The following is a 26,285-nucleotide window of genomic DNA, read 5'->3' on the forward strand; positions in this document are numbered from 1 at the left end:
TATTACCTGAATTCTCTCGAAATTAAATAATTTATATATTAAAATCTTTTTGGGCTTTGTTATTTTATTTTCTGTAAATAATAGCACCGCCCCTACATATTATAAACAAAAAAAAATATTCATGAGCCATCATAATATAACAATCCTCCGAGTCTTCTAAGGAATCTACTTAAATAGCCTTATAGATAACTTTAACTAAAATATTTACAGTAGTTTCTGAAATTTTTCTGTACAAAAAGTGCATTTACAGCCTAATATATTATTTTGATTAGATTAAGATTTAGATAATAATATAGCCAATGGGTACCTATAGTAAAGACCTTTTTTTTCCGGTTGTAACCAACGACGCTGCGGGAACAGCTTTCACAATACTTCCACGATGGCACGACGCTAAACTTAATAAAGACCTACGCCCAAATCAATCCGGACCTTTTTATTACAAATGTTACGAGCTAAACCGATCTAAACTTTTGCAAAATATCAGCCAGGCCTTAACTTATTATTTTATAATCAGATCCGATTCGGACCACTCGGACCAAACTTCTATGTGAAACTATTGAAAATTCTAGCAAAACTTATGTTTTTTTTAAACAATATATTAAAATACGTATTAAAACCGGACTGGACCCATTTTGGTTAGGAATTAAATGTTACTATTGAAAAATAATAATAATTTTATTTTAATATTATGATTATAGTGTTATTGTGATTTAATGTAAGTATATAATCCAAATTTATGGTTTTTACTATTATAGCAGTCTTGTAATACCTAGAATACCTAAAAATTAAGTTCTAAAAAACCTAGGTATACCACAATATTGATTTGAAAAAAATTATTAGGTAATAAATTCTTTATTGAAATAAATAATTGAAAAGTATGTTCCATATTCGTATTATTTGTGTACAATTTATTTATTTAGTGTAGGTATTTGATTTAAAAAAAAATAACTGAAAACAGTATTTAAATACTTACGTGAAAACTAAAAATATTTAAGCAATTAAAAAAAAACTACCCAAACCAGATCAGAATATTTCAATAAACAAAATACAAACCTATCAGGACTGGGCTTACAAAAACTATACACCGGCTAGTTTGGGATGTAAAAAAATTACTAATTCTGATCTTCAACGCGTGAAAATTCAAGTACCAAGTAATATAAGCTGACTAACCTGCTCACAATCATTATTTATATGCAATGATTGATTATCGAATTAAAATTTAACACATATATTACAGAGCATACTCAACGACGAGGTACACTCGACAACTACTTATATATAGCATAGCGTGTACCCCGGAATTAATGTGAAAACGTATAATAGAAATCAATTAAATTTTTATCGATGACTAAAAAAGTTGAATATGTATTTTTTTTTTAAATTTTTTTTTACAATCTCTAAAAAATATAAATTTAATAATTCTTCATGACCTGGATAATAGTGTACACGTCATCGCCACAAGGACTGCCAATTGCCGTTTATCTATATTTGGTATAAAATACCTATTATATTATATAAAGTGTTGTACAAATAACTGATAATTTATTTTATTCAATGTATGTATTGCCTATGATAAAATACAAAATGCATTCTTAAATATTTATTAGAAACAAAGTTATTCAAGTTAGTTAATTACATTTGTCAGTTATTTCTATATTTTACTCCTTATGTTTAATTACATAAACTGCATTATAATATAAGCTGTTCATATTTGATATTGATGTATTAATAGGTACATTAATCTGAAATGTAATATCTACATCAAATATAATTGGCCATAACAGTTTAATATTAAGTAATAATGAGTAAACAACGTTGACATGCTCTTATAAGATCACCTGTAGCTACCGATTTTTTTTATTTGATTTTTCGAATTCTTGGCATACATTTTGAGGTATGGAAAGAACATTTTAGTACTATTTCCGTCCGATCATACCTTAGATACGCGTGGGTGGCCCAAGGACAGATATTTTACAAAGAGGGGGGCAAGAAGAAAAAAGGGAAACTTAGATATAGATAGTACATAATATAATATGCCAAAATAAAATAGGCTCCTTGTGTAAATGACTAAAATAGGTCACGTGTCTAACCTGGCCAAAATGATCACGCGATGGTGAACGAATTCAATAAGATAGTGTTCACTCATACATCTATTTCGGATATAATATACAATCAGTATAAATTGTTCATAAATAAACGTTAAAGTAAAAAGACACACATAAATGGTATGTAGCATAATTGTGTATCTGAAATCGAAATATGAAACGTTATTTTACTTAGTGTTCGGATCACTCCTTCCACCCAAAAAATGATCTCAAGCTTAAAAACCACATCATATTATTATGTTGCATCATAACTAATAATAAATATTTCTCGTTATTTATGACAGACACTTAATAATACTTCTAAATGTATTTTATTTAGTATGGCATATACTTATCACATATGCCTCAATGTGCAAAATGTAAAGTATAAAGTTATATTTCCAGTTTAATTAAAATATATCTACTAACCAACTGACTAAATAAAAAATAATTTTACAAGTAGTATATTAATATTTATTATTAATATTATTTATAAAGAATTGATTTACAATATAAACAGTTTTACAGTGTATGATACGAATACTTAATAATAATATATAATATTATAATACAGAGAACAAATATTAGCATTCAGTACTTATACTACCCGACTAATATTAATATTTAATTCAAATTTATAAAAACAGAGTGATTTATTGATTTTATACTTATTTATTGCAATTTTCAAAACGTATTATTCGTACGATATTTTGATACACTTGTGAATATCCATCAGCTTTGTACTTCAATAATGTATAACAGTTCTAAATTTTGAACATTTTTTTAGTTATAGACACATGATCTATATTATTTATTTAACCAACAACAACAAAAGTTTTATAATAAATTTACACAAAATAAATGTATGTTACTACTCGCTATAAATCCTATGGTTATGGTGTAACTGTGTGAGTAATGAGAAGGAATTACAAAAAAAAGTATGAGTTACAAAAACATATAAATTAACATTCAATATAATATACTATACTAATTTATTGCTAACAATAAGTATTTTTTAAATTTCTAGAAAGATCATAAAAATAGAAATATAGGTATAAGAATAGTATTATCAAGTGCATTCACAAACCTTATTACCTATATAGTAAATAATATATAATAATAATAAATATATCGCTATGAATCAATCTACAGACTTTATAAGTATTAAGACATAAGAATAAATTAATTAAAACGAGAAATCATACACAAACTGAAGTTCAACAGTTTTAAATTTTAGCACAACTCAACAGCATATTTTATTTGCACGAATATGCTTAAAATATATAAATATTTTATTAAAAGTTCACATAATCCACAATAATTCAGTCGTTCTATAAATTACCTACCCAAAATTATATAATAATATATTTTTTTTTTAAATAGTTATTAATTTTCCATATTACCTAAAAATGTAGAGGCAATGTATCCTGGACTTTTCACATTGCTAATAACAAATACAACCATATATAAAGACCAAAGAAAATACTCATGGTACTTATAATATTAGATCACTGTAATAAAATCATACCATTATATGAAATACAAGATAGAATGAATTGTAGCAGCTATACTGCAGAATGTTGCATATAACGTTTTTACTAAAATATTGTAATCGATTTCAACTTATAGCTGATAATTGATATATGTATTGTAGATTACTAATTTAACTTTCACAAAAATAATTCAACGGCTGGTTAATGAGTTGTAAACTAAATAATAGAAAAGAAATATAAATACCAATATTTTAAATTAATGGACAACTGGTTAAAATGCTATAAACTAGTCATGAAGTCAGGACGGGGTATGTTGACATGTTGTATGCAGCATTTGATACATATTTTTACAACATTATTCTAGAGAAGATCTTTAAAGGGATAAACCAAACAACAGCACCAGGAATAAATATATATATAAAAAATAAATAAAAATAAATTTAGGATTTAAATATAGGTAATAGAAAAAGACAAAAATATAGCTGGGTATAAACATAAATAATACAAACTATTGGAATATAAAGATACCAAAACGACTTCGTCAACCAGAAGGAGCATTCTACACATTTTCAAAATATTTTAAACTCAGTGTTTTTTAGGAATGGACAAAATTAAAATTATACAAGGTGGTAATAAAACTTACGTTAGTTTATAAATTCAGTGCATGCCATACCACCATACCACCAAAAGAATTGAAATTAATGACATTTGAAAAAAAAGAAAAGGGTCAATGAAATATATCTATGGTTCGTAAGATACAACAAAAATTCCTATCATGAATAATAAATCTTATAAAATGGCAGAGGAGAATTGTCATTCACGTGTTGTGAGCGGAGAGAAGGGAAGAACTAGAGCAGCTACAAGAAATGATAACCAACATCTAGATAAAAAGTCAAGGAAGTAACCCAGAAAATGTTAAATGGGTGGAATCAAAGAAGGTCTGAATATTGATCAGGGATAATTAATCTATGACAGAAATAGATGTACGGAAGTGACGTTGACAGCAAATACTTTTAATAAGGTAAAAAAAAAGATTTTTTTTTTTAATTGGATAGACTGATCTATTTTTTGATCAAAAAAAAAAAATAAATCACATACTACTTTTAAGTAATTTAGTCGTAACCCATTAATATTATTGACATTGACGAGGACCACGTATCTGCCCCTAGGCTCCTTAATTTCGGCTTACATAAAATTTTCAAATTGCAAATTTCATAATAAAAATTTAAAAATATAGGTATGAAATACACTATATTTTAAGTAGGCAAACTTAACTATTGTTTTTTTTTTGTTATTACTATTTTTCATTTGATTATTTTTGCCTAATTGTTATTATCATTGTTATTTATTTCAATTTCAAATATTCTATATTAAATACTAAAACACTATAATTTTGTACATTTTTATAAATAAATATTGTTTTGGTAAATTTTGTATTGCATTGAACTATCTTGTGATCAATGGTTAATCAGTGAATGATTTATGATGAAATGATAGGTTATTGAAATAAGTTTTTATTGATTTAACTACAATAATGTGTGCTACATAAAATCTCTTTAAATTACGCTAACTTGGGCGTAGATATTTCATAAATAGTAGATCCATTATAAATATTTATTTTTTTACTATAATTTTATATTTATATTACTTTTTAATTTTTAATTTTTATAGAAATAAAGCTGTATATTAAATTAATCATATATTCATAATTCATATTATATGTATATATCAATAAAATATGAGTATATGAAATTAAATATAATAACTAAAACTTTGAGTGGTATTATGCGTAGGTACCCCTCGTTCAGCTATACTGTAATTATAATTTATAGTAGTTACTTTTCTGACATTTATAATTGCAGACTTGTACTAATTCTAAATATGGTTTTTATTGCATGTATTTTATATAAATAATAGATCAGTCAACTTTGAAAATAATCAGTATGTACTATGTAGGTTCGTTTATCATATAATAAATATAAATAAACGATAATTCCTAATAATTTACCTGTCTAATAACAGTAATAACACATATATGCATTATGCATATATATTATCATAGATGCACCTATTCATATAATATACCAATATATATTTTGTATAAGGGCGCACTAGGTTCAAAACATATTTTAATAATAATTGGACATATTTGGTTTTACATTTTAATTGTTATTTTTTTTTTCATTATTCCACTTTAATAATAAACTGAGAAGATAATTTATTTCTCAATAATTAAATTTTTTTTTCTCTTTTAGTCTAAAGACTGTTGAACAAAATATAAGAAGAAAAAAAGTGCCGTGTAGAAATCGTATACACAAAAGGACGTACGCTTGGCACAAGTGTTGCACACGACGATTATTTTTAATCTGAGAGCTTTATTATTTATTTCTTTCACGAAAAATCACGAACCACATTCCGACTAGATTATCAAAACGAAATAATAATAAACCACAATACTTTTAGTATTTAATTTACAATTATATATTATATTTATTAACAACTATATAGTCTATAATTAATGAATAGTGCCACGTGGCACGCAATTATTTTTTTATGCATAGTTATATTAATAAAATCAGTGCACTGAATCGTTACTAGTAAGTGGCAACAAACAGTCCAGTCACATTAATTTTTTAATTTACCAAATTATTAATATAATATTAGCTATGTCAAATTAAATCATTTATATAGTATAAATCATTTCATATTATATAATATAATATGTTTTGTTTTATATAAATAATTAACTATAGAGTCGTTAGGGATGTAGTCAGGTGCCGTTTTTTTATGTAGGTATGTAATGTATACAGTGAACACCTTTCATAAAATATTTTGTGGTATATTTTAGTGAGATACCTATGCCAATATTGCTAATAGTATCGCATGACGCATACATTATTTACTAATTTTAAAAATCTGACCACTGGAATTTCTAACTAAGCTTCAGCATACTTATAAATAGTTCATAAAAAAGTAATGACTATATTTATTATACAAAACTATATTTATGTGTATATAATTATAATATATAATACTACATCTAATTACATAGGTACCTAATTAAATATTATTCATATAGGTATCTGGTATGTATTTATATTTTCAAGCCGTTGAACATCAATCAAGTACACATTTACGAGTATATTATAATATGTCAATATGTATTATACAGAGTGATTATCTTAATAATTAACATCTTAACACTTATTATGATATTTTATGTATAGAAATTCAAATTTAAAAATTATTATTCTATCTTTTGGATGATAAAAATGCACGCAATTAAGTAATCCAATAGTTTATATATCAGCAAATCAACCTTTATTTTCTAACCATTATGTTTGCTTATAAAGTTATAAAACCAATATCAATAATATTCTGTTTTTAAACTAATCATATTTTTAATTTATTTAGAGCCTTATAAAAATCTTGATGTTTAAATATAAAATATAGAATGTATAATTTTTTTATTTAATAAACATTTTAAGTTTATAGATGGGTTGTATAATACTTTTATGTAGTTAACCACAGATTTTGTGGTTCATCCCTTAGGTATAATAGGTAGTTACAATTTTATTACATATTTATACGATGTTAACCTACCTAATATTAAATAGTATCAGCATTCAGATAATAATAAATAAATATAAGTTGTTATCGATAACATTCTCAAACAAATTCTGGATAAGTTCAATGACATTCCAATGAAGCAAGATTTTAGACCTAATTCGCTCTCCCCCCAACCACGTATAATAATAAATATAGGTACCTAAATAAACGGTAATTGCTTCTGGGCATTTCGATATCTTAATTTTAGCTACATGCCATTATATAATATATGACTATAAGCGCCAAAGATGCAATAGTGAGAATGACATATTATCATTTGGATCAACATTTGTAGGACATAAGCGCCAGTTTAATATTATATATCTGTAGTTTTATACCCAATATATGTCATAATAAGTAAAAAGATATAAAAAAGAAATATTATTTGCACCAATTTCATATATTTTATATAAGTATTTTAAAATATTTAAAATTGCCAATAGTCAATTGAGTATTTATACTCAATATAATATAATATACATAAAAATAAATTAAATAAATATAATTTCTGAACATTTTTTTTTTTTACACTTCGATGACACATTACCACTAGCCATATCTTAATAAAATGTATACTTTTCATAATAAAATAAAATGCAAGCATTTCCTTTACTAATTTAAGTTTTTATTTAATTCATAATGAGTTTACACGAATGATTAAGAGGTAACTACTAACTACTAACAATATATACCTATACTGTCTAGGTATGTTATATACAAAACTGCTCACACACTACGTAATCAGATAATACATTTGTCGATTTAGATTTATAGATTACCTATACGTTTGGGGTTTATAAACTAAACAATATAATTCTAAATTTAACATTTGCATCGACTGCATTTGGAATGAAGCATACAGCCATATAGGCACAGTTAGGTTATGTTTATGTATCTATAATTAGTCGTAGCATATTCACGTATTACAGGTAGGTACCTAGGATTTTGGTGCTTTTGTATGAAACGTACATTTTTTATCTCATTTTGGAGCTTATGAGTTATGTCTCCCACCATTAATTTTAATACATAATTTGCTGATTTCTGTACTATTAAAATATAAAAATAATTAATAAGAACTATTTTTATTTTTAATACAGACCAAATATTGTCAATTAATTTACTATATGCTTTTATTTTAAGTTTGTATGTTATTGTATATTGAAAACCTGGTTCATGGTTGCGTTTGAGAATGTGTGAGCGTTATAAATATGTGGTATTTCACAGTTCTACTTAAAAGTTCGATGGAATAAAAGTTGGAATTTTGTCTACCTATGTTGCGTGTGGGCTAAAAAGAGAAAACTAACAGTGCGCTGACATCATCTTAATAAAATTAATAATAATTTGGGCATTCGGTCGATTTCAATTGATAATTTTTTTCAATAGGACTTTTTTTCGAGGATTCATTATTTCATTACTTACCTATATTATGTTGTTACTTGTTGATGGTTGTTAGTTTGTTACTAATATTGCTATACATAGTACATTAATGGAATCAGTAGCAGGGATGTACGCAGAAAAAAGTTGTTTTTTTTTTTTTTTTGGGGGGGGGGGGGGTTGAAAATCAGTTATTGAAAAGTAGAACTTTTTTAAATAAATATATAAAAAAAAATTATGAAAATTAGGTATACTTAAAATACTTTTTTTAATACAAATATTGATATAACAAAATTAACATTAAAATTGAATAAGTAAATAACCATGCAAAAACCCAAGTATTTCGGGGGGGTTTTGAACACCCAAAACACCCCCCTGTGTACGTCCCTGATTAGTAGAGTGTACTATACCGACATAAATAATATATTATACAGCGGTCGCATTGGCCGTGTTTATACCACGGTTGCTTCTATAAAGTCTTATACCGCGATCCTATATTCGTATACATTCAGCAAACGGTGGAAAACTAATTTTCCAGGGCATTCATCGGTTGGTATTCCAATTACACACTTCACAGTTTAGACGTGTACCAACATTCGGCCGAAATGACTGCACAACAGCCGCCTATTATGGTCTACTATACCGTTACAGTATTGGTGTAAGCGTGTTGCGGCCGTCGCCGCTAAGTCTATACAATATTTTCATCGGTCTGTCCACTCAGATTTAGCCTCTTAGGAAAATATTCTCGTCCAATTCCCATCAATTCCCGATCAAATAGTTATCGCGGCATCGCCGTCTGTACAGCAATTACTGTATTTTGTATTTTGTAATTTTTTTTTTTTTTTTTGGTTAAAGGGATTTAAGGTTGTACATTTTCAACACGTAACTAGAAATTCATCGACAAAAACTGCTTTCATTCTATAATATTTTTATTTTAAATTTTTCTGAAATTACGAGGCAGGAGTGGCTTCTAAAACCTCTATATTGTGTAGTGTGTACGCGTTTAGTAGTTCGTAAGATACACATCAACCACCTATTATACATAGGTAGGTAGTAGGTACCTACTATGTATTCTTCATTGGAAAAGATCCATTTCTACATGCTTTTACGCCGTTACGGTGGTTATTCAAAATGTATTGTAAGTATTATGTTTTCATAATATAATATGATATAATATAATATATTGTGACTGCACGAACTCAAACAGGACGCATCAGTTGAATAAAAATTCTTCACGATCTATTCTTATTTATCACATCCATCCATCGAATGATCGAATAGCTACAAAAACGTACCTATTTTAACTCAAAGAGTCATAGATCATTCGAATTTGTCTACTACTAGTTGTGAATTTGCAATATTTTATGAATTTCATGTTTAAAAAAATACAATATGTATTGTATATTAGATTAATATTAATTTTACCTTGTTTTCAGTTAATATAATTTTAAATGTACCTTTTTTTTAAAATATATTTAAGAACATTTTTTTTTTCACTTTGAATTGTTTTTGTTTAGTTTGTCAAATTTGTTAAATATATTTTAATACTATTTTATCTAACAGAAGACTTGAACAAAAAGTTTGTGTTGACTATTAATATATCAATACTGACTTTCATTAGTCATTACTCTATCGCTCAATAACATAGGCAATAAGTACAATAGGTACAAACCACAAGGTACATATAAAAATCATAAATTATAAAATTATAATAAACTAATCTTTACACTTTGTCCAAAATTGTATACTATAAATATTACTAATATACAATTAAAAATACATATTTTTAATTAAATTATATTTTTTGATAATAACTATTCTTTATTCTTTCAAATTATAAATAGAATTATTAATAACAAAATACATTTTTTAAACTTTACTAATAAGGATCACAATATAAATACTTTTTAACAAAACAACCAAAATAAAATTAATAATACTGTTGTAATTAAATATTAATACTTAAATTATTAATTCTACAAAATTCAAAATGCATTAATTAAAATTAAATAAACTCATATATAGATTTTATTTTCTGCCATCGATTGTTTTAGATGTAGACTGACCTTCTTTATCACCTCCAAAGTAATTATACTTGATTTTCAAACGTTCACGAATAAGGAGAGCTCTTACTAATCGTTTCCAATTACCATAAACTCTATCTTCATATCTTTTTTGCTCTCGCTTACGACTTTCCTCAATTTCTTGGTTCCATGCATCTATTAAAGTATCCTTATATTCTTGACATACTACAAAACCGTCATTTACTGGATGAGATCCACCTGCGTGAAAGTCAAAACCTACAACTGCAGGAGCACAATCAATGTTCAATTTTTTTGCTATACGCAGTAACCCAGGAACTAAAATAAAAAATGATAACAAATTAATATGATGAACAATTACAAATAACAACTTATTTAGTTATAATAGTCTTATTTGTATACATACGTTGAAGATGAACGGTTCCTTTGGGTAACATGCAAGGTTTAAACAAATCAACATTGCCATAACAATTTCTAGGAACTTGACCATTAGTAGCAGTTGGAGGATCGTAGGGTTCAGTTTGCCAATAACCAAATAATTCTAATGGTGGAGGATCTGTTCGTACACCATTCTGTAATGTATATAATTATTAATAAATCAGATTGATAATAATAGACATAAGTAACTGACCCGATCAAACCTAGGGCGAGCTTTAACTTGTTTATATGATTTTTCTCCCATTTTAACTACACGAGCTTCTTTTAGCCAATTTTCTCTACCATTAAGTTCATGAACATATTCTCGTAGATAAACTGGTTCATTTCTAACATGTCCAACAATTGGTGGTTCTGGCGGATAAATGGCTTGAAATTTTAGCAAGTGTCTTGATAAGGCATACAATGGATGATTTTTATACCTTAAACAAACATTTTAATAATAATAAGCATGATAACTTTGAATAATCATGCTTGTAGAAAATTTAAATAAAAAATTATCATTAAACTAACTCTGAAACTGTTTTAGGTAATGGTATATCTTCTAATTGTTTATCTAGTTCTTCATCCTCCTCACGTTCTCTTGCTGACCGGGTAGGAGTGTAAGGTCGTAAAGTAGTTTTCCACCATTTAGAATCCACGCGGATTTTTCGTGTTAGAGTATGAAAATATGGATCATATCGTTTTGTAATATCTTTGATACTATTGTCATTATACCAAGCCAAAACATAACGCATAGGATGAGATGTACCATTCTATAAAATATAAAATGTAAAAATAAAAGACTTTTATAAAATAAAATGAAATAAAACTAATATTATAAACTCTACTACCAAAAAATATTTCAATATGTATAAAATAGTAAATACTATTGCTATATACAATTTATGATTTAACTAACATATATTTCTTTGATACAATGAATACGCTGACCAATAACATCCACACAAAACCATTTTTCTTCCATTTCTAAGAATACTTCCACCCAAAAATCATTTTTTACTTTTTTTTTAACAACTGTTTCACTATCCTGTAATGAATGATCATCTTCATCAGTCGAAAGAACACGGCGATCAATTTTTTCACTTATTTTAGATTTTTTTTTTGATACTTTTTTTTGGTCAACCGATTTTAATTTTTTTGATTCATCTTTTTCTAAACCAGATCGTACTTTGTTTGATACTTTATTAAAATACTCAGATTTAGCACTTTCTTTGCTTTTTACAAAAATATCATCTTCTTTATCACTTGAAGAACTGTTTTGATACATAATTTTATTCACTTTGGATTTTTTTTTCCCATTATCTATTTCATTATTTTTAATTTCTAGTTCTTTTTTAGAATTTTTAAGTTTATTTGATTTTTTATTGAAATATTCTGATTTTGATGAAGTTTTCTTTTTATTATCTACATTTGATTTACTAGTTGATGGTTTCATATGATCATCCTCAACTAAAGGACCCAACAATTGTTCAGAACTTGGTTTGATTGAGACAGCATTTAAATTAATCACTAACCGTACATTCAATCCTAATGATCTTAAAATAGAAATAAACATTGCAATCAGTTCATATCTTGTTTTAGCTTCACATTTTGAAAATCGGTCAATTAAAGATAATACATTTATTTCACATAATGGATCAGTTTTTGAAGTTAATTTTATTGTTTTAGAAAACCATTTTATATAATTTTCTAAATAATTTAAATCACACTGCTTTGGTGGATATGCTTTTTTAGAAGGTACTAGAGATAATGCTGAACCCATAACCTCTGGTGAATTAAGAACACTATTCAAATGATTACCATAAGAGATCCATAAAAGTAAATTTACTTTATGAATTAGAACTTGAGTATCCTTACATATTGTATTCATACGTCTCCTGAGAATATTTTCCATATCTTGACCTTTTTTACACTTCATATCATTTGGAAGTTTAACAGTGATTTCAACCATTTCCGGAATAGTATAGTCATCATTACGTTTCATTTCTTCTGTTACAGTATCATCAACATCGTTTAACACAGTTCCTAAATTAACTCCTTCTCCTACAGATAAGATTTTGGCAACATCCATATTATCATAAAGACTATTGTCCACAAATGTGTCAACAGTCTTAGATTTTTCATCACTTTTAGAAAGTTCTATGGTATCTTGAGGATTTGAAAGAGTAGTAAAATCAAAATTTGTTTGACAAACATTGTCATCTACTTCACTTTCAGTATCAGACTGTTCTAATGTTTTCACATTGGGCTTGTTACAGTCTTGACTATCATTATCACTATCTGATTCTGATAAATTTAAAGTACAAGAATTTTTTATGAAAGTATTGTGAGTTTCAACCAATTCATCATCAGAACTGTTATCGTCAGTTGATGAATCAATAACAGAAACTTCTAGTCGATGACCACGTTTACGTTTGATTGGAGGTTCACGAGAATTATTTTCAACAGTTTCTTTAGGTTTACACGTACGTTTTGATCTGCGCAACATCATAATGGATTGGATCTATAAATAAGAATTTAAATTAAGAAACAGAACATTTTTTTTGTATAAGGTATTAAAAAAATTTAAATTATGACTCTTTTTTTAAATATATTTTTACTATTATTTATAAATCTTAATTTATTCTTTTTATAGTTCAGAAAAATATTAAATTGAATAATACTTTTTAAAAACATTTACCTTGTCCAAAAAAAAAAAATCGAACAGAAAAACAACAATTATTTCATGTTTTAACTGAAAATTTAAAAATAAATCAACAATTCAATAACTAAAATAGCAGTTGTTTTGTGATGGAATTAATGTGGTGATATACAGAAATGTATTACATACTGTGTAGATTGTAGATCAACTAGATCATAAATTCATGAACATGGATTTTAATATTAAATCTATAACGTACATACAAGATACAACTACTTAGTACTTACTACTATGATATTAGATATTAAGAATATTAAGATACGACATTATCCATTATCCTGAACAATGCAGTGGTCCAGAATTATCACATCCACCAGAATGCGCTTCGAACAGTTGTATATAGTTTTTACATAATATTATTGTACAGTAAATAATTTTTTATACCTAATTATAATCTAAACGATTACCTAAACTTTTGATTTTATGAAAAATATTACTTCAAACCGTTTTTTATGACTAAATTATCCTAAATCGAGTTAATGTATTACTAAGAATTCATAACTTTTAAACTAAGAGAAATAATTGTTTTAAAAAAAATACTTTATATTTTTTCAAATTTTAGTGTATAGTGATATGGTGATTACTGATAACTAATATGATAGACTGATAACGGCATTCGATCCACGTGCTTACAACAGTTACAACTTACCTTACTTACCGCTTCTTACTAGCTCGTAGTTGTTACTGTAAAATAACTAAAATATGAATAATGATTTACGATAGCCAATAGCCATACTTCCATAATTATTCTTAGTTAATTTAGTTGTTAGTTTTTGTTGCTTAACTCAACTTTATAATTTTAAATTCTTATTATTGTCTAACGAAATACAACAGATTCATTACCTTGTTTGTCGTGCCGTGCATAATGAGATTCAATTACAAGGTAAAACTCGTTAAAGTAGTCCAATATTGTAGTATAATAATCATTTTAAACTTTTAATTATATTTTTAAATTTAGTTTTCCAACGTTCTTGGAACTGTTTACCGTGAAGGGAATTTGACTTTTACACCTGATGGAAATTCTGTCATCAGTCCAGTGGGAAATCGGATATCAAAATTTGATCTCAAGAAGTATAAACTTTCATAATTCTTAAATTGTGTTTCTTAGAATGGCATGTAATTTTTATTTTATTTTAGTAATACATCATTTACACTACCAGTGGAAAGCTCACACAATTATGAACAAATAGCTCTGTCACCAGATGGCAATCTTTTGTTTGCTGTAAACGAAGGTATTGAAATTATCTTTAAAAACCTAATAAACTACTTATATTATGATTTTATTAACCGTATCTAGTTGGAGAAGCGGATTTAATCAGCTTAGTAAGCAATAGAGTAATTCACAAGTACCGTTTCAATGAACGAGTGCTTCACCTGAAATTTAGTCCTGATGGAAAACATATAGCTGCTTGTAAGCTCAACAAAAGTAAGTTTGATATAAATAAATATATTTACTTTAAACATTTAAATGTATAAAGTTTAATATATTAATCTTTTTTTAGTTTTTATATTGCAAACACCTGGTCATTTTATTGGACAGTTCAATCAGTTCGCATTGGAACGAGTTTTCAGTGATATTCTTGGAGATACCACATATGTTGCATGGACTGATGATTCAAGGTATATCATACGATATACTTTTTTAACTATTTAGCTTTACAGACTAAAGTACAAATATATTATTTAGTATTTGTTATCTAATATTTAAAATTTCTGCATAATATACTGATTATCTTAACAATAATTATAAAAAATCTTACAAATTACTAATTATTAATATTATTAGGTATATTTCAGTAATTTTTTATCGCACAACTTAACTTATTAAATTTTGTATGTTCGCTGGATGCATTTTATAGCAGTTTGCTATCCTAAATAACTAAATAAGAACTTAGATCTATGTAACCATAACCCTACTAAATACTTATTATAGTTATGAAACATTCTTTTAATTTTTCAGTATTTTAGCCGTGGGCAGTAAAGATGCTACTGTGAGGCTCTATACAATAGGAAATTACTCAAATTTTAGACCATATTCATTAACTGGACATCCTGATACTATAGTTGGAATATTTTTTGAAGAAAATTCTCTTGACTTAATGGTTGTCACCCGGTATGTTATGAATTAGATTTTAAATTAATTCATTAACTAGGCTAATTCTTTAAATCATTTTAATTACAGAAATGGTCATTTATCTGTTTGGCAATGTTCACTATTATTAGATCAATTGACTACTGTTGAATCAGTTAATAATAAACGAATAAAATTAAATGATGATGAAGAAGATGAAATTGATTTATCCAAAGGAGAAGACAGAGAACGTTATATCATTAATAAAGAAGGTACCTACTCATGAAAACAAAATTAATTTTTTTTTTAAATTATTTTATGTATGATATTATTTCAGAAAAATATAATAAAAAACAATTACTTTTGGATAATAAAAATTTATTGAGTTACCGTAAATTATCAACACATTATCTAAATGATTTTATAAAAGATGAACATAACAATTTGAAAATGACTGCTGCTGATTATCATAAAAAGGTCAAAATCCTTGTAACTGGCTTCTCAAATGGATCATTTTTAATTTTTGAGACTGTTGGAAAAACACTTATTCATTCTTTAAAGTTTGTCTAACTTACATTTTATCTTTAAACATTATTTATTGGTTTATGTTCTCAGTATTTCAGATACCAGTATTAGTACAATAGTGTTAAATAATGCTGGTGATTGGATTGCAATTGGCTGTAAAGGACATGGTCAGTTATTGGTTTGGGAATGGCAAAGTGAAACATATGTTATGAAACAACAGGCACATGGTTCTGAAGTATCTTGTTTGACATACTCAGGTGACTCTGTATATATAGCCACTGGTGGCGAAGATGGAAAAGTAATTTATTAATACAATTGCTTGCTATAAAATAAGAGAATGTATTAAAAACTCGTGGATATATTTCATCCATCTTAGTTTCCCATTAGATATTTTTCTATAATACTTTAATATTATAGTGCGTTTCACAACAACTGTGACTCGACGCTAACGCGCCTCGTGGTGTTTTTTCATCAGGGTTTCTAAAGCTAGCGCGTAATAATCCGCGCCAAATTTAAAATTGATAACGAATATTTTACACTTTTTCAAATTATACATTTATTAAATAAGATAATCAACGAATCATATTTTATGTTACACTTAATTGTTTTTAAATAACTTAAAACTATAAAAATATGTAAAACGCACGCTATTTATTTCCTATCCTAGATTGAGAACCCCTGGTTTGAGACAAAACCGCCACGAGTCGCAGTTGTTGTAAAACGCACTATAGTCTTCCAAATTGTATTCGTAATTTATATATTATAATTAATATTACTTAATATATTTAGTAAATTTCAATCATTTAAAATTAAAATAGATACAAACTTTAAAGCCATCATATAAGTATAACTAGTAAAAGATAAATAGTAGTATAAGACAATATAATATTAATAATTAAATATTATAAACACAGCCTGGAAGAATTAAAAATTTTTATTTATTAATATTAGATTATAATACATATATTTCAAACAATGTTCTATATTTTATATTTGTGATAGGAATAATAATTATGCATATCATATCCTTATAAAATCCACATAATTTTTTTTAATTTTAGGTGAAATTATGGAATAACCAATCAGGATTTTGCTTTGTTACGTTCTTGGAACATACAAGTACTGTTACAGACATAGTATTTGCTCCTAACAAAAAATTTATAATATCTGCATCTCTGGATGGTACAGTTCGTGCTTTTGATCTTACAAGGTAAGAATATGTTCATCAATAATTTTATACTATTATTATACATTTATTTTTTAGATACCGTAACTTCAAAACATTTGTGTCCCCTCGACCTGTACAATTTAGTTGTGTATCTATTGACTCTACTGGAGAGTTTATCGCTGCTGGTGGACAAGATGTTTTTGAAGCATACCTGTGGTCCATGAAAATTGGCAAACTTTTAGAAGTATTCATATTTAAAATACTGAAAATTAAACACTTAACAACAAGTAATTCAATAATATTGTTTTAGGTTTTGTCGGGACATGAAGGACCAATAGTGAGCTTAGCATTTAGTCCCACAATTTCCAGTACTACATTAGTAACTGCTAGTTGGGATAAAACATTACGTATTTGGAATGCTGTAGAAAATGCCTCTGATCATGAAACTATTCAACTCTTTGCTGATGGTGATTAATATATTAATTAAAATGTTGTATAATTAGGTATTTTTAAATCCAGCGTTCATATTATTTAGGTTTATGTGTTGCTTTTCGTCCTGATGGAAAAGAAGTAGTTGTTGCTACATTGGACGGTCAATTATTATTTTTTGATGTTCGTACTTCAACTCAAGTTGCTAGCATTGAGGGCAGAAACGATCTTGGAAGTGGTCGAACAGATACAGATCTCATCACAGCTAAAAAAAATCTTCAAGCAAAGTATAACAATTTTCCTTTTTATAATTAAATATTGATCAATAATCAGCCACCTAGGTATGTACAGAAATTGTCTGATCACTAACTAAAAATGTACTTAAAATCCATTTTCTACCATTATGCAACTAGAGATTAATTTGGAAGGTGCTAAAAGTATATAATTATTAATTATATTTACTATCAATCCTGAATCTTAACTTATTTTTAACTTAAGAAGCCTATCTTTCTAAGAACACATTAAAATTATTAATTAAAGTATGTACATGCCTATACTTTTAACATTTTTATATTTTTAAATTTTGTTATATCAAATAAGAGTGTTTATTTTTTTATAGGGCATTTAACTCAGTTTGTTATTCAGCTGATGGACAGTTTGTTATTGCTGGAGGCCAATCCAAAAATGTTTGTATTTATAATGTTGCTGAAGGTATTTTATTGAAAAAATTTGAAATTACACAAAACCAATCGTTTGATGCAGTACTCGTGAGTAACTTAAACTAATAATGAATTTTTTTATTCTATTTTATTGATATATTATGTATATTTTAATTATTAGGATGTTGTCAACCGACGTAAAATGACAGAATTCGGGAATATAGATCTTATTGAAGAACGTGAAACAAGAGAAGGAGGAAATGTTAGATTAAAATTACCTGGTGTGCATAAAGGTGATTTAGCAGCAAGAACATTTAAGCCAGAAGTTAATGTTTTTGATGTCAAGTTTTCTCCAACTGGTAATAATTAATAAAGGTTTTTATTTTTAAGATGTTTTTTACATCTTTTTTAATTAGGTTTATCATGGTCAGCTGCTACTACAGAAGGTGTTTTGGTATATTCACTTAATAATGGGTTCATATTTGACCCATTCCTTTTGGAACTAGGAATAACAACAAAGACAACAAGAGACACTTTGCTTAAAAAAGAGTATGCTTCTGGTGAGTCTAATTTATAATTATATATATTTTTAATATTGAATTTTTTTAAATATTCTTTAATATTTTCCAGCATTGATGATGGCACTGCGTCTCAATGAATCAAACCTAATTACTGAAATATTAGAATCTATACCATCAAAAGATAGTGAGTACCTTAGTTTTTAAATATTGAAAAATTAAATAATAATGATGTGTATATATATATTATATTATGTCTTTTATTCAATTTTTTATTATAGTTGAACTAACTGTAGTTTCATTGCCACAAATGTATGCTGAAAAAATTATGAAACACATTGCAATACTCTTAGAATCTACAATACACATAGAATTTTATGTGCAGTGGATTATGTTCCTGCTAAACTCATATCAGCCTCACCAGACCATAATTTTAACTCTATATAAAAATTTATCTAAAAAGTTTACGGATTTATCAAAGGTGTAAGTATTGATTATGAAAAATAATACCATGTACTCTTGTTATAAGAATAAGACAGAGTAACTGACTATGTGATGTTTTTATTTAATTAAATACATTTATTTTATATTTATAAAAGTGAATAAAAAAAATTCAATATTTTATAATTTTACAGTTGTGATTACAACAAATATACATTAGCGGTTATAAAGAGGTTGGCTAGTTTACAAACAAATGAAGTGAAAGAAGAATTAAAAACAGAAAATGAACCAATGGAAATTGATGAAGACAAAGTTATTTCTATTTATTAATGATGTTACTAAACAATTTTATACTCTAACTAGTGTTTATAAATATAAATATTTCCAAGTATTTAATTTTACAAGTTTGAAATTATTGTGATTATTATAAAAATATATGTATAGTAATTTCCAATTAGTAATATTAGTTTTAAATTGTTTATGAATGTTATTTATTCAAGCAAACAAAAATATATATGTATGTATAAGCAAGTGATGGAACATTTTTTACAAATTAAAAGTAATGAAAACATATTTATTTTCAAAAAATTAATTAGCGTGGCTTTAGGTAGGTTAGATACCTTTGGCTTTAGGCAAATTGAAATCTTGCTATACAAAAAGCTATTATTTATAGCTTAATTAAATAGTTTAATTCTGTCTTAGAAAAAAGCTGATCTTAGAAGATATTTTCTAAGAGCACAGAAAAAAGTAACGATTATAATTTAATGTTTCGTAATGTCGTCAGTTGGTAATTACTAATTAGCTTCTTTTTCAAACGGGTAAGAAATATATTATATTATACATCATATTTACCTTTGAAAAATTGTGTTTTTTTTTTTTTATAAAAATATAGCTATATTAGCCTAAATTTTTATATCTTAGTTAATGTTTATTTTTTATTTTAGATAATATAACAACAGTAAGCTTAAATAACATTTTATTTTTTCTGGTGTAAAAATATTTTTTTTTTTATTAATTTGGTAATTTTTTTCAAAAAATTATCTTGTCAACTTTCCACATAATATATATTAAATTAAATATGGGTATTTTGACTTGGATCCCCACACTGTTTACATTTGTTCGTAAATTTTAGAATAATTTTGGTTTGAATTGCCCAAAATACCAGATAAATAACAAGGGAATTTACCAAATATATATTTACTGGATATTTATCCATCACTACATATAAAACTATAAAATAATAATATATCAAATTATTATAATATAATACCTAATGATCTTATTGTTATGACCGTTGAACTTACAACTTACAAAATACTAGTCTATAGCTAATAATTATCTTTGATTTTGTATTTAGTTCACTAACTGTTCAATGATTTTCAAATTTCAAACACGTAATTCAAAATTATTTTTAGCGTATTAATCACGATTTACGGTCTCAGCAGCATAATGTAAGTTTTATCGTATTTTATTCTGTTGAAATTTTATATTTATCACATTATTAACTTTAAATTTCGTATAAGTATGTAGGACTATTGATTATTGAATATACTATTCTATAATTAATATCAGAACGTAGGTATTGCAATCAATTTTATTACAGGCATAGTCGTATATCTTGATATAGGTCCCTTGTCTATAATACAGAATATAATAATGGATCAGAATGACTTGAGTTATGTCAATAATCTAATCTAATTTATTGCAATAATGGGTTTTTTTCTGTATACGTTCCAATTTTATACATTATACTTATAAAGTTACAAATTTTACTTACATTTCGTCGTTACTAAATACCTAATCGGTAAGACCGGGAAGTTTGTATGTAGATATCGGTAGTCGGAAAAATGACCCTATATTAAGATACGGTAAAAAAATGCCCCGGCTGTAGGAAAAACGTCATACCAAATAAGTACACTATTATTTTTATATTATGTTATAAATTTTATAATGTTGAAACATATTACATGTCTACAACCATAATCAATATAATATTATATTATTTTAACATTTTTAACTGCGATATAAATATATAAATAGTTATTATTTAATTTAATGTCATCTACATAGGTACTAGGTATACGGTACCTAGTAGTATAATAAATTAGGTGCACAATAATGCAATAAAATATAATAAAATAATTTAATAATTAATGAAAAACAATGATAGGTATATTATTTTATTAAATATGATTAAAAGGACATGTAAATATATTATGTATACCACGAACTAAGATTAATATCTTATAATAAAAAAGCATTAGGTATCTAGTAAGTGTGGAGCTTTATTTCCTAGATTCGTAGATATCTAAGATCCACCTGTATAGGTAATAAGAATTAAGATGGTTAGGTTCAAGTATTTAGACCTCTGCACTCTAAACCTTGAGTCTTGACTACAGAATAGATTTAATTTATTCAAGGCCCTCGACTGTTCTAATTTGTCTGAAATTCTGAACAGTCAACACTCAACAGTCAACAGTCTGAACAGACAAACGAGTACAATAACTGAACGTTATCAATTTTATCATTTATTAATTAAATCTTATCGGCTCCTAAGCCGGTCGTCAGTGTCTTCGTGGGCCATAAGGCCGTGACCGTGACGAATAACCAGATAAATATTAAATAATAATGTAAACATTGAATAGTAAACTGCCGGTTGCCAGTTGTCACTTGACAGTTGACAGTTAGGAGTTAAGCGCTAGCCATTAGAGCATTGCCCACTATAACATATATTATTATTTATTATAACTTTAAGGCAGTATTGCACTAAGCTCGTGCCTCGCAGTTGGGCGGTTTTCAATCGTCTTTCCGCGTTCATCTCTCTCCCCTTCTGTTTATCGTGTCCCCACTGTCCCCGACCCCGACTCAGTCGCAATCCACAAGTCGTCGGTAGTCGGTTTTGTTTAGTCTCATTGAAATTCTTCGTCGTTGACGTCATCCCCAGACGGGAGGTGTATAAACAACTTAATATACTTTATACAGTATCAACTATCAATACCGTTCGTTCGTTTTTTCCTCCACTCATTATTTCGATAAACTTAATCTACTATAACCATACAACACGTTCAATGCTATAACGATGATTCATTGTTTCGTCACTCAGCTTCCGTTTGCTTCATGTGTGCCTGTTAAAATTCGCACTCTGTTTTTACAACAATAGTGCAATATTCCAACGAGCAAATTAGTTTTTTTTTCACAGCTTCAATACTCTCAAGCATCAAAAAAGAAAAAGCCATTTACATCATATTTTACATTGAACAATGGCTTTGGAACCGGAAGAACACTTTAAAACACCCGAATGGGTTTCGAGGTTGGAGAACAAACACAAAAAAGTACGTACATACAATATTTTAGTTATTTACAATCAATAATCATCAATTCCATTAAGTAGGTACCTACTATTTTAATCATAAAATAATAACAGCTTGTTTTTGCATAAGAATCGTTTTATTAAAATTTAAAGTAAATTTTATATTTTGTACCAACTTACTGTTATAATAATACATAACCAAATAAAATTAATAATCTTTTTTAGTTTAAAGTAAATAACAGATTTATCTGTTAAAAGATTTTAATTTAAAGAAGTACATTTTTTTTCATCTATTTTTTCTCTAAATTAATTAATAGATATTGAGCAATTTTTACAATACCATCTGCAATAATAATTTATAAAATCATTTTTGATCATTTGTTTTTGTGATTTTGTAATACTCATCTACTGACACATTACAGAGTTGATTTATTAGCATTGATTAAACATAATAATATGTTCATTTTTTTATTGTTTATTCATATTGGTTGTGATTTATTCCTCCCACCATGGTTTTTTTGTGTACATATACTTGTAGTAGACTTGTATACATTATAAAAAACACATAAAACAAATAGGAGGTACTTTTTTTATATAAGACATGTACAATCTGTTAACATAGAAAAATAATAAGTAAATTAGATACAATAGATTACTAAACGTGACAACGTGAGGGAAGGAAGCATCCAGTGACACTACTTCCAATTTATGAATTTGAGGGGAGGTAAAATGTTATAAACATGTACCAGGTACCAGGAGGTACCTATACCCACAAATTAGGTTTTTTTTTAGGTTTTTATTACTTATTACTGGTTTTCAAGCAATTATTAATTTTATACCTAATTCATCAATGAAACCTGACTGATACCACTTATCTAATAACAATATTTAATTTATAATTATATATTTATGGATAATTACTTTAATTTCAGTATCATAAATTAGCTCATGAAGTTGGATCTGGTTCTAGTTGTTTAAAATGTGGAGATGCTTGTCCTGGCTTGGATTTACATTTTTGGCGAAAGGTGTGTATGAATTGTAAATGTAAAAAAGAAGAACATAATATTGTTGATGAAGATCAGTATAAGCAGTTGGATATTTTATTTAACGATTCAAAATCAAATTACCAACCGATAAAAGCAGGTATAGTATTGTAAAAAAAAATAGGTTTATGTATGTATATTATTTAATTGGCTTAATAATTTTATTTTAGTGTTGAATATGATTATTAAACCTGATGATCAATTTATCAAAAAACAAGAAACTGATCAAAATCAAAATGAATTTAAATTTGATTGGGTCCCACCCAATGTTCATAAAGATCTAGCTTCAGAATACATGCAGTTGTTACCATCTGACAAATTACCTATTAGTGGCACTGAAGGAGCTTATTATAGACGCAAGCAACTTGAAAAACAAGTACCTTTACATGATTTTAATGCAAACGTTTGTCATGATCTAACTGTTGAAGAAGCTGATGCAATGGGTTCTTATTTAAAAAATTTAAAAGAGAATGCTGTTGGTCAAGGCTTGGTCAAAAAACTTTTTGATAACACTAAAAATCCAATTCCATTGTTTAAAAATATGAACCTTACACCAAAACCATTTAAAAAAAGCTATAACCAACCGCTCGATGAAGAAGAATTTCCACCGCCTCCTCCGGAACTTTTATATCCGTTGTCTAACACTGAATTAAAGACACCGAGTACATTCATTGGGAACAAAAGCTATTCTGGAAGCAATAAACCAGATGTCAATATTTTAGACACTGTTAATAACAACCCAGCTGAATGTAACAGGCAAGTGATTACTTCACAAAGACCAAATTCAAACATTGCTGTATCAGAAACTTTACCTCAACAACAAATGAATTTCTCCTCAAATATTCAAAATGATAATTACAAACCTATGCATCATGATAAAGATATTGGCGAATCATTAAAAAATCCACTCTGGGAAGCTCCAAATGAATTCACAACATCTAATGCTGATGTATGTATTTTATCTGATGGCAAAGAGTTGCGTTGTAAGCAATGTAATAAGAATGTAATACCTGGCCAAGTTGCTGTTATGGCTGAACGCACTGGTAAAGAAGTATTTTGGCATCCATCGTGTTTTGTTTGTTCTACATGCGAGGTAAGTTTTAATAAATTTACTAAACTAATGTTTTAATATTTTAACATATTTTTCTATGATATAGGAATTATTAGTTGATCTAGTATACTTCTATTATAATGGGAATGTTTATTGTGGTAGACATTATGCTGAAATCTTAAATATACCACGATGCAATGCTTGTGATGAGGTGAGATAGAACTTTTATTATTTACATTTTAATTCTATAGTATCATTGTTTTATTATATTTTTTTTTAGTTGATATTTTTGAAAGAGTATACAATTGCTGAAGAACATACCTACCATGTTCGACATTTTTGTTGTTTTGAATGTGACAAACCATTAGCTGGATTAGAATATGTGTCGATTGAAAAACAACCTGTTTGTTTGGATTGTTATCAAAATAAATATGGAAAAGTATGTACATTAGTTATTAAAATACTTTCAAAGTGCAGTATGTTTTATATATGAGTATCTATAATTTTGTTTAGAAATGCGAAACCTGTCATAAAATGATAGTGGCTGGTGAAAATAGAATTGGTTGGCAAGAGTTGAGCTGGCATGAATCTCCAGCATGCTTTAAATGTTATCAGTGTTACACATCACTTTTAGGGAAAAAGTTTACCGTTAAAAAGGAAAAGCGACCTTTGTGTAGTAGAGAATGTGTAATAGCTTTTAACAATTCTACAGAACTTTAATATTGTGTTAAATTATTTTTTGTAAATACAAGGGGATTCATTAAGGATTTCTGATCTTTAGTGGTGGAATAGTAATTTCTAATATTCTACCACTAAATAACCATTATGCTTTATAAATCATCTTGTGTAAACATAAATATTAATACTTCATATTATGACATTTTTTATTAAATTAAGAAGACAGTACAGATTTAATTGTAAATCAAACTAATGTCTGTGATACACTTATATATTTAATATAATTTGATTTTCTTATCATAAATATTATTTTTACTATTTTCATATGTAAAAGAAATATTTTTATACTGAGAAAAGTTTTGAATCAAATATTTATACTTTATGTACTTTTAAAGTCTTCATTTTTATACAGACAGAGAAAAAAATGAATAGTTTATAAAGATACTTCATTGCCATTTATTTATATAAATTATAAAATGATGTATTGTCTTCTTTTTATTTTTTAAAATACTCAGATTATCATATTTAATTATTTATCATAGCCACATAATATATTTTTAAGTAAAATTTCATTCCAATAATGTTCCTATATAAATGTATATTTTTAAAATTTTATATTATAAATACAACTTTTTATCACAAATCTTATTG

The 26,285-nt window shown here is 26.7% G+C and overlaps 3 protein-coding genes across 5 annotated transcripts; 2 read left to right on the forward strand and 1 right to left on the reverse strand.

Moving 5' to 3' along the window:
* Positions 1–10,258: 10,258 nt before the first annotated feature.
* On the reverse strand, positions 10,259–14,236 carry LOC132929124 (DNA repair protein complementing XP-C cells). 3 transcript variants are annotated; one of them, XM_060994232.1, is made up of 7 exons: positions 13,871–14,025; positions 13,721–13,774; positions 11,939–13,543; positions 11,551–11,792; positions 11,234–11,459; positions 11,009–11,174; positions 10,259–10,920 (listed from the first exon to the last, which is right to left on the reverse strand). In XM_060994232.1, the coding sequence occupies exons 3-7, from the start codon at positions 13,529–13,531 to the stop codon at positions 10,589–10,591; spliced, it is 2,559 nt and encodes an 852-aa protein (XP_060850215.1). In that variant the 5' UTR covers positions 13,532–13,543; positions 13,721–13,774; positions 13,871–14,025; the 3' UTR covers positions 10,259–10,588. The 3 variants fall into 3 exon arrangements, with proteins under 3 accessions (XP_060850215.1, XP_060850217.1, XP_060850216.1); XM_060994234.1 differs by lacking the exon at positions 13,721–13,774 and having other exon boundaries at positions 13,969–14,236; XM_060994233.1 differs by lacking the exon at positions 13,721–13,774 and having other exon boundaries at positions 13,871–13,962.
* Positions 14,237–14,311: 75 nt separating this feature from the next.
* LOC132929123 (periodic tryptophan protein 2 homolog) lies at positions 14,312–20,083 on the forward strand. Its single transcript, XM_060994231.1, has 19 exons — positions 14,312–14,624; positions 14,700–14,812; positions 14,879–14,973; positions 15,039–15,167; positions 15,244–15,361; positions 15,702–15,854; positions 15,924–16,084; positions 16,150–16,372; positions 16,428–16,635; positions 17,399–17,547; positions 17,602–17,749; positions 17,816–17,972; positions 18,041–18,221; positions 18,554–18,701; positions 18,775–18,952; positions 19,010–19,153; positions 19,224–19,298; positions 19,393–19,594; positions 19,747–20,083. The coding sequence occupies exons 1-19, from the start codon at positions 14,607–14,609 to the stop codon at positions 19,880–19,882; spliced, it is 2,736 nt and encodes a 911-aa protein (XP_060850214.1). The 5' UTR covers positions 14,312–14,606; the 3' UTR covers positions 19,883–20,083.
* Positions 20,084–22,140: 2,057 nt separating this feature from the next.
* LOC132929379 (testin-like) lies at positions 22,141–26,265 on the forward strand. Its single transcript, XM_060994699.1, has 6 exons — positions 22,141–22,884; positions 23,795–24,005; positions 24,076–24,998; positions 25,063–25,167; positions 25,237–25,395; positions 25,470–26,265. The coding sequence occupies exons 1-6, from the start codon at positions 22,813–22,815 to the stop codon at positions 25,674–25,676; spliced, it is 1,677 nt and encodes a 558-aa protein (XP_060850682.1). The 5' UTR covers positions 22,141–22,812; the 3' UTR covers positions 25,677–26,265.
* The last annotated feature ends 20 nt before the right edge of the window (positions 26,266–26,285 follow it).

The sequence above is a fragment of the Rhopalosiphum padi genome, chromosome 4 (genome assembly GCF_020882245.1).
Source record: "Rhopalosiphum padi isolate XX-2018 chromosome 4, ASM2088224v1, whole genome shotgun sequence".
Classification (NCBI taxonomy): domain Eukaryota; kingdom Metazoa; phylum Arthropoda; class Insecta; order Hemiptera; family Aphididae; genus Rhopalosiphum; species Rhopalosiphum padi.